General features: G+C 41.4%; 1 protein-coding gene across 3 annotated transcripts; it reads right to left on the bottom strand.

Annotated features, from left to right (window-relative positions):
• Positions 1–1,279: 1,279 nt before the first annotated feature.
• LOC123109846 (protein RCC2) lies at positions 1,280–9,174 on the bottom strand. 3 transcript variants are annotated; one of them, XM_044530415.1, is made up of 17 exons: positions 8,826–9,172; positions 8,553–8,614; positions 8,420–8,487; positions 8,124–8,245; positions 7,529–7,634; positions 7,289–7,340; positions 7,091–7,208; positions 6,980–7,010; positions 6,787–6,810; positions 6,579–6,706; positions 5,031–5,112; positions 4,766–4,885; positions 4,599–4,652; positions 4,444–4,513; positions 3,741–3,780; positions 3,509–3,568; positions 1,280–1,841 (listed from the first exon to the last, which is right to left on the bottom strand). In XM_044530415.1, the coding sequence occupies exons 1-17, from the start codon at positions 9,034–9,036 to the stop codon at positions 1,534–1,536; spliced, it is 1,656 nt and encodes a 551-aa protein (XP_044386350.1). In that variant the 5' UTR covers positions 9,037–9,172; the 3' UTR covers positions 1,280–1,533. The 3 variants fall into 3 exon arrangements, 2 of the variants coding, with proteins under 2 accessions (XP_044386350.1, XP_044386351.1); XM_044530416.1 differs by lacking the exon at positions 1,280–1,841 and adding an exon at positions 1,902–2,068 and having other exon boundaries at positions 8,826–9,174; XR_006453107.1 differs by lacking the exon at positions 1,280–1,841 and having other exon boundaries at positions 3,741–3,925; positions 8,826–9,174.
• Between the last annotated feature and the right edge of the window lie 480 nt (positions 9,175–9,654).

The following is a 9,654-nucleotide window of genomic DNA, read 5'->3' as shown; positions in this document are numbered from 1 at the left end:
AACTTTTGTCGACCTCACCGGCGACGACGCAACGATGATGACGCCTAGGGCAGCGTGCTGGGTAGCGCGTTTATTTAGTTTTTTATGTTTAATTAATGTTCAGTTGGATTTTGGCTGGCGGTTGACCGGTCATTTAATGTTTAGTTTCTTTAATTCGGACGCATGTTTTTGAAATTGTTTTCTTAAGTGGACGTGGAAAAATTTGTCGGTCGGACGACGCGGCCGGCCCAAACAAAAAACGAACAATTCAGTTACGAAGGTCAGTTTTCTTTTCACTTCTAGTAATACGCTACCACGTAGTAATCATTATCTAGAAAAAGCAACGTGTTGCATGGGCCACTACACACGCTTGAGCGATACAGAGAAGGCAGACTGACACTTCCTCTCTCTCTCTTGCAGGGTCCATCATTGACCAAGTCCACGACCAACTAGAGGGTTCCATTTCATGGAGCTTAGTAACTGTATAGATACAAAAATACAAAAATATGTAACTTTGTGAAAAAAGACAAAGTCCAAGGTATGTACAAATGACCAGGATTTTTACTGCGCAAGAAATACAAAGTTCCATTTTCTCTTTTTGGTGTAGGCCACATACGGTCGTATTGTTTCTTGAAATTTTGCACGAATAAGTATCAAGGCAAGACGTACGTGCGTGATTTATTACATTTCTTCTGAAACTTTGAAATATGACTTTTGAATTGCTTTGAAATTCAGGCTGATGTGTACCTATTGTTCATGTCAACACCGAACACGCCTGGTGTAGCCTCGGGTCCGGGTTCAGCTCCTCTCCAGTCACGTTTATTATTGCACGCGTGCAGTAGCTGCTAAGATCCATTGTTCATTGTTCATTTTTAATCCAATGGCTCAATCACTGGGTGACGAGCCTTGCACCGGCTACTCATAAAAAAATGACGGGTAACCCACACTGTTCCTATTCTCTGCCTTAGAGCATCAGCCGGGCACCTCAAATCCGACTCTCAAACCCTCACGGCGGACAATGACCGGTCACGTCTCAAATATTTGATTCTATAGCCGGACACCTCAAATCCATATTATTACATGCAACGTGAAACCTAATCTAAACGGAGCTCGCCTGCTTCTGCCGTGGCCATGTCCAACAGCCGGCTGCACTCTCCGGAGCTTTTTCACAGTTTTTTCGGTGTACCTATGTTGATGTTCGCATCCACATGAGGATTCTTGTAAATGTCATGGTCTCTTTTATAAAAATATGGCACGCAATTTGCATGTTCTCAGAAGAAAAAACTTTGTTCTGCATATATTCTCCCAAAAAAATCATGCATGATGACTCGTTGATTCCTTCATAGGTAATCAGTCGTTAAATGCCTACAGTGTCAATAGCTAGCCGCCTAGCCGTTGTCATCGTCATCAGATTAGTAGTTCAAAACCATATTACAGGATACTGGGATAACCAGGCTCCACGGCACGTAGTACTCCGCCAACGACTAGCAACCACTCTCGTTGCCATCTAGTCTGACCAAAAAACGTTGGCGAGCCCGAGGTTCATCCGGCCGATCACTTGCGAGGCCTCCCTCGCTTCCCACTCTTCTTTCCACCTCGTCCCGAGCTTCCGGCTTCCGAAGGAGCAGCGCCAGGGCTCCCCTTCTTGGGGCGGCCTCTGCCTCTGCGCATTGGCTCCGGAGTCGCCGTCTTGGCTCCCCTGCCTCTGCCCCTTCTGGTAGACTGCCCGCGGCCATGACTGCCACACTCTGCCTCCTCTTCTGGTTCTGCATGTTCCAAGGCTTTCTTGCGCTTGTTGGGCCGTGAATTCTTGGTGTGAGATGCCGCCTTGGTGACCTGCTCCGCCTCTGATGTCTCTTCTTCTGCAGTGAAACGGTTCATAATTGGATGGACCAAAAAAATTTAGGAAGATGTAAGATAAACAGAGCCCACTATATATTCAGTGCAACAAAGGGTAATGTTGTCGAACATCGCACCACTGCAATGGACCTTGACTACTTTTTTCACGCTAACGGGGTCTCTGTTTTCTGGTCTGATAGTGAATAGCATGAGATCTGTGATCAGTTGGCCAAACCTTGGTAGAAAGGGGCTGACCAGCAACAAGGACAAGTGACAGGTTATTTGAGTGAGAGAATAAGTTCCAGAATTTCATGCATCGTAAGTGCTGGTGCTTGACATAGTGCCAACATAAGAAGGGAATTTTAAAACAAAAATGCAGCAAGCGATTGACCAATTGTTGAGCTGAAAGCATTTTTATCAACATTACATGAATCTGTGGTGGTCACTCCTGCCTAGATAATTCCATTCTGAACAGGCCAAACCCAATAATGACCAACAACCTACTCAATATTTTTCTAAGCTAAGCTTGGGCCAGCTTGAACTAGAGTTGAAAAGTGTGGCACAAGGGGAGTAATGGGCATGGTATCCTGTGCATCATGTAGATCATATTTAAATAATTTATGGGACGTCATTGAGGTATAACAGCAGAATTTGCAATTCATGCTTTCCTAGATTTCTACGACGACCCCCCCGGGTGCTGTTTTAAGTTCTCAACCTTTACAAGTGGAGCAGCCGAGACGCATAAGGCCACAATCATAACAGTTCCAAACTCTACTGACTAAACTATGCACAATAACTGTTGACAAGATAGCTAATTAATTTTATTGGACAAGAGAGTATACAAAAAAAATATGGGAGGAACTAAGTCAGCAAGACCACATAGTAGACCATATACTAGTAAAGTGTCCACCCATGCTACGAGTACACAAACCCAAGTATTAACATACTCTCTTCGTTCCTAAATATAAGTCTTTTAGAGATTCCAATGCGGACTACATACGGAGCAAAACGAGTGAATCTACACTCTAAAATATATCTATATACATCCGTACGTAGTCCGCATTGGAATCTCTAAAGACTTATATTTAGGAACGGAGGGAGTATTTTAGTGGATTTACCACTACCAGGCTGTTTTAAGTAGTATAATCGGCTAAGATACCATTTCGTAGACTGGATATTGTAGAGACTGCAACACATTTGCAAATCACTAAATTTCAACAAGAAATTAACATGCAGTGACGTCGTTAAATTGCTGCCTTATGTATATGTGATGGCATGGTTGTACACTGGAGGTGCAAGAATATATGCGCTATTGCACATTTGCTGATTTACAAACGCACTTGCTAATTTATAATTGGTGGTTCTCGGTACTACACTATACATCAATTTCAAGTTTTGATCTTTCTTATTAGTTGCTTCCTTTTGCACTTTATAAAACTTCTGAATTTTATGATGAATCTGCATGTTATGATTTCACTATCATCCTTCTAGCGTATAATGTTCATGATTGCTTTGTATTTAACTGTTTAATCTCATATTACAAGATTCGTGATACATGCATCATATATATGTTTTGATGACGTCTGAATATAAATATATAAATTGAGAACTTAGATTGGAAAACTGGCTACAAGGATGATTACTGTACAACCGACACAAGGAGAACTTAGATAGGAAACCTAGCAAGTACCTGTTTCATCGACTGCGGGATGTTTGCGGCGCGGAGGAAAATAGAGCTCTTTTGTGTTCTCTAAAAAACCAAGTAACAGTTACTTAGTTTCAATATACTGGGCAAGGATAATAGTTTCTTTTGCAACAGATCAAGTAAAACTAGAATGATTTGCCCATTAAATTTTAAAGTTTGCAGACAAATCAAAGTTTAATACTATGCCATCGTAAAAATAGATAGCAGAAATGCACACCTTGAAAAAGTGCATCAGCATCACCATCAAAAGTATCCAGCTGAGACAAAAGGAGTAATACATATATTAAACCGTGGTAATGAAAGGGGATATAACAACACATTGATATTACGGGGTATAGTTAACTTAACTAGTCTCTTCAGTTCTCTCTCTTAAGAAAAAACTAGTCTCTTCAATCGAGTCCTCTAATATTCCCGTACAAAGAAGGTAGTGAGTAAACTGGTTACATTCCTAATCTTGGCTGTTGAAACATGTTATTATCCATCTAAGCACTACAAGACGTGACAACTGATAACCAAAGTGAGGAGGGAGGCGGGTATATGAGTAAATGTCACTTTCCAAATTGACAAACAATTTCCCTAAAAACGCTAATTCGATCAATAATTCCAAGAGATTTTTGTTTCATGTAACCTCCTGTAAGTTAAATCCTTGTCATTAGCATGTGTCTGATTGATCACCTAGCTCTGTCACTAATATTAATATGCTTTGACTGAGTTGTTTAGGAGATGTTTCATGCATGTTAACAGACATAACTCACTAGTCACTACTCACTACATGACCCAAAGTCATGCTGCTGATTTATTCAACCCGTTTCTTTTGTTTAGCTTTAGTCACAAATAATTATAATAAATTGCATTAAATATTAATCTATCAGTAACTTGAAGCAAGTAAACAGCTCGTGCATGAAAGCCCATTTAATTACCTGCTCAAGCTTACCACCAACACTTGCCCTGTCAACAACAATCAGAGACATCCCAACTCCACAACCAACACTGCAGAAGTATTCTGAGCTTAGTATTGAATAATAGTATGAAGAGAGGATGCGACTATACTCACATGCTGATTTCATGCAATTACCTTGTAACATGCATTCCTTCAAGAATGTCAACCTTCTTAGGATTTGCAGATGATCTGTTACATCATATAATGCACAACACTAGCTGGTAAGAGAAGTTTAATGGCCGAAATCTTGAAGGTTGCAAGACTTGTATTTCACATAGTATTAGCATTTTAAATAGATTTACTTTTGTGTTAGGCCATAACCAAGCTCCCCATATTCAGAATGACCCCAACTTATGCAAGAATCATCTGCACCAACAGTGTGGTGCATGTTACCAGAAGCCATGCAGCGGATGTTCCAACCGCTGAAACAAACAAATCATCTATTAAAAAGATAAGTGTGGATAATACTATTTCAACAGGAAGCTGATTATGAGAATAGCTAAACAGCAGAGTGTAGCCATCGAGGTCACTGTTCATCACTATGGTATTTCGTAGTTTGCAAGGAACCTTAAATCCATGACTGGCTTTGGATACATCCACTCATCGCCTTTACTCTTCACCTTTCCCCACATATACAGCTGCCCGCGATCTAAAAACAAAACCAAATGACCAACGATTAATTAAAATATAGCAGTTATAAATATTCCAACAGTATGTTGGTACTGTTTCAACATTCCTGAGCCGTGCACTATGTTTGTGGCCTCATTCTTAATAGAAATGGGGCTTTGGGGGGGGGGGGGGGGGTAATATTGCAGCTGCGCAACACAATCAACAGAACACGAATCTGATTGACAAAGTGCAAGGTATAGCAACAATACTATTTCCATTCGCAAATTTTCTTTTTACTATTTTCTTCCAATCATATGCGATACGAGATCTAACATGCAGATGAAAAATAGGATGATTCAATAATCATGTCATATGCCTCTTCTGTAATGCAACTAAACCCAAACATCATAAATAGACGAAAGAAAATAAAGAATGCATTCTTCTTCCTTAGTTTAGATAATTGTTTGCCCAGAGTGATATATGTCCACCGCTAAAACAGGACAATTTGACTTGATGCTCATGACATCAAGTGACCAGATATTTTCATGAATAGTCTTGCTCTACAAATTGCTGAGTGCAATAAAAGAACCTGCTAAGGTATTTGATTGCACATCTGAAAACACATATCACTGCCTTTTCAGCCGCATCTGGACCCTCTGTTTATAGCACCTCACTTAATGATAAAAAAAGAGCTCCTGCATAGTCCATCCATTCTCGTTTACATGGTGTCCTTGTTTTTTGTGATTTAACCTTGACCATCAATTAGACCAATAATACGCCATAAAATTTTACTATTTAATTTTTTTCAGTAATGGTACAAATTTTCGTGGCCCATAATCTATGTTCCATTGGTCAAAATATTGGTAAAAATCAAATATTGAAACACATGGGCACCACGTAAATTGGGACGGAGTGAGTAGGAAATAATGTATGGCGGTATAACAGAAAAATGCAAGTGACAGTGAACAACTGAACACTCATAGGATTTTTTTCCTTCAATTGAAATAATTCAAGAGCAATATTATCAGAAAGTACCTTTTAGCTCAATTTTCCAAGTAGTAACGCGCACAAGAGAATACACTTAAAAAGGAAGCACCGTTTAACAACTTCTAGCCACATGCATCATGCAATGCAAACACAGAAAAACTGCCAACATATGATAAAATAATGTTTGGCAGGTGCAGGCTTGATAGGTTTGCGTATGCAACAGGCTAGGTTCCATTGCTAACTCAATCGTGTCATCTCACTTGGATGTTGGATGTTTGAATTGTATAATCAGCTCACCAAGACATGCAACACAAACATAACTAAATACCAGCTTAAGATACAAGGTAAACTAATCACAAGAGCTGTTTGATCCATATGTGATCCGGCCAAAGTGTATTCTCAAGAGTGCCTTTTCCTATTATAGTTTTCCGTATAGCCCAAGCAATAAACTCATGTAGTAATTTTATCCCAGAGTAGCATGATAAAATAGCATGTGCATCAGACATATATGCATCATACCACCAGCAGTGCAGGCAGAACTTGCAGAACCAGCTGAGATAATATCATTGGGACCCAGGATATTGTTCTTTTGAAATATTTCAACAAGGCGTGGTTGCCACTCATCCTTCTGTTCATTGTGGCCCAACCTACGCAATAAGAAAATGGACAGGTGAACAATATAGGATACATCATGAATACGATGAGAGACATGGCAAGAATAAGTTACCTTCCATATCCACCAAAACCCCAGCTGGTAAAACAAAAAAAAAGGAACTATGTGAGAGAACATAAATATGTGACCTGAAGGAATCATATTTATGTATACAGAAAGGGACTTGATACAACATGTATAGAGATACTAGTGGTCATAACTATCTGGATTGTAACAGTGTCAAACTAATGGTGGAGAAGGAACATACGTGTAAACAAAGCCACTTGAATCAGCTGCAACTGCACATCCAAGCATAGCAAAGGTGTTAAAGTGTTGATCCTGAAGATTCAAATTAACAAGAGAAAGAAAAAGAAAGAACCTGTATGATTTGTTCCACATGCAACTTTGACAACAGTGTTCCCAGATAATGCAGCTATTGCTCTCGGATGGGGCTGGGGATCATACACTACACTTACCGATGAAACTTTGGCATTATACTGTAATATCATAAATCAAGTCACAATTATTGATGATTGCAAAGTCAGCAGGTGCAATATGTTACAGAGTAGCAATCAACCTCATTGTTGCTTCCATGACCAAGTTGGCCGTACTGCGGAAGACCTGCTGTCCTAAATAGCACAGAAGAATAAAATACTGCTTCAAAAATTGACGCACAAGAACAATATCACTAACTAAAGCCAAAGCAGATACTAATCAAAAGATGTTATCATGAAAAGATGATCAAAGTCTTTTTCTTATTCTGAAAGATGAAAGGGGTTGTTAATCTTTAAGTTTCATAGTTTCAGCAAGGCCATACAGTATTGAAGAGCCCTCGACTGATGACAGCCAGACAGTAAAGTCAGCACCACAAACAGCATTAGTCACTTCAGTAACAAGGCAGGGGACTGGCGACACCACAGTTCCTGCAGCAAATTTAGAACAATACGGAGTCAGGTACAACTCAAAAACAAAAGCGGGGTAAGAACCAAACAGGAAAATGAGCTGCCCACATGGTCATATTTCCAAAAGAAAAAATGTCAGAACTACCCCATCGTCCTGAACTATGACAAGTTCTGTATGCTCAAGTATATGGTTTCGGCGTTTCAATGTCACCCAAAAAGGTAGAAATGTAAACCAATCATTATAACATGGGTACCAGAAAAAATTGAAATGTCTGCCACATATTAAAAAAGATTCTAAAATAGGTGATACAAGAACACACATGTAGATTATAGTACTAATGTCTCATCAAGCAACCCACTGTAAATGTCAAAAAACTTTTAGTATGCTCCAAGCAGATGTTTCCACAATTTCTCCAAGCACAAAGTGAGTTTTCCACACAAGAGTTGCATTTGGTGCACTTCTAGTTGTGTCATATATCATAAAGATAAAGAAAAGGCAAGGGTATCAACCACTCTTCAGTGAACCGGTCCCCAGTTGTCCATGTTTGTTGTCACCAAATGCGAAGGACTTCCCTTCGTCGGTTACGACCACTGTATGTTTTCTTCCAACACCTGCTGCAATTATGTTATATCTGCAGAATTGATAACTGCTAATTAGCATTTAGAAACATGTCGAGAAAACATATAACACCGTTGGATTATGTAGTCCAACTATATTTGATGGTATATGAATTCATGGATTCAACAATACCATACACACCTGTTTAAAAAATTAAAATGAAGGGCAATGCAGACAATTATCTTACTTTGATAGTTCAGAAACAACACTTGGCAGGTTACGCAAGAGAGTGTCCCCATGTCCCAGCTGCCCATTCTGCTAGAAATAAAAGTGTTAAGCAAGAAACCGAATAAAAATTAGGCATCGACTCATACTTATACCTCATTTCGACCCCATGAGAAGCAACGGCCGTCAGCACTCAGAGCAACACAATGGCAAGCCGCTGGCAAGCAAAATACAGAAATGCATTAGCAAAATCGCCATGACCATAAATCGATTCTACTAGTACTTGACGTCATTCCACAAATTGTATGACAGTCCACCAATCCAGGCATTTCCGCGCACAAACTGGGCGAGTACATTAGATGAAGAAATACAGTGGAGGAAATTAAGGAGTTCATCTCGGACGCGGAGGAGGGGAGGAAGGAACTCACCGCAGCCAGAGGCGACGAAGCGGATGTCCACGCCCACGAGAGGGCGCAGCCGCGTCGGGGACACCAGGTTGCCTCTGCCCTCATGCCCTCCCTTCACCTTCCGGCCCATGATGTCGAAGCGCACCGTGCCGCAGTACAGCAGCTCCCTGCCCCCAGCCTCTGCCGCCTTCTCCTCGCCTTCCGCGGCGGCCTCGGCGGCGCTGGCCGGCATTCTCGCGGCGATTCCGACCGGAAACCCTAGCTTCGGTGGGGCGGAAGCGGAGACTGTGGAAAGCAAGTGGAGAAAGGGTTTGAAACAGAGTGCGGTTTTGTAGAACGGAACTTTTCGCGGGGGCGTTCTCCTCTGTCTGCCGGCTGCCCTGCCTCAACGGTTGTCTTCTGAAATCTATACTTTTTGCAAAGGTTTATTTTCAAACTTTTCACACGAGCACGTTGTGTTGGACTAAAGAAAAGTTGAAAAGACTCGCTCACGCTGCTCCCACAGGGGCGGCGCGGGGAACCCTAGCCGCCGCCCTGGACTCCTCTACCTCCTGATCTCCTCGCCATCACCCCCGGCTCCCGCAAAGCTCGTCCGACGGACAGTGATGGCGGGTTCACCTCCTTCCTTTGCGGGAAGGCCTCTAGAGCATGGCACCATCCTTGGGCGCACTGGCGGAGCTTAGTGTAACTCAAGGGGGGGGGGGGCTTCCCTCCCCACAAGTTTTCCACATTTGTGAAGAAAAATCATCAGAGAAAACATAGATTAGAGATACTACTGTGTTTTGCCTCCTACAAAATTCAGATTTCGTGTTTTGCCCCCTCCCCCCCCCTCCCCCGCCAGCTTTGTCAA

This window comes from Triticum aestivum, chromosome 1B, assembly GCF_018294505.1.
Source record: "Triticum aestivum cultivar Chinese Spring chromosome 1B, IWGSC CS RefSeq v2.1, whole genome shotgun sequence".
NCBI classification, from domain to species: Eukaryota; Viridiplantae; Streptophyta; class Magnoliopsida; order Poales; family Poaceae; genus Triticum; species Triticum aestivum.
Note: the sequence above shows the minus strand (reverse complement) of the source record. Positions and strands in the feature narration are given on the sequence as shown.

Excerpts from the sequence above, each read along its gene's own strand:
- LOC123109846 (XM_044530415.1), bottom strand. The coding sequence starts at position 9,036 with ATGCCGGCCAGCGCCGCCGAGGCCGCCGCGGAAGGCGAGGAGAAGGCG. Across the intron at positions 7,341-7,528 it reads GTCGAGGGCTCTTCAATACT|GACAGCAGGTCTTCCGCAGT; the intron begins GTATGGCCTTGC and ends TGTGCTATTTAG. Across the intron at positions 6,811-6,979 it reads TCAAGTGGCTTTGTTTACAC|CTGGGGTTTTGGTGGATATG; the intron begins GTATGTTCCTTC and ends TTGTTTTACCAG.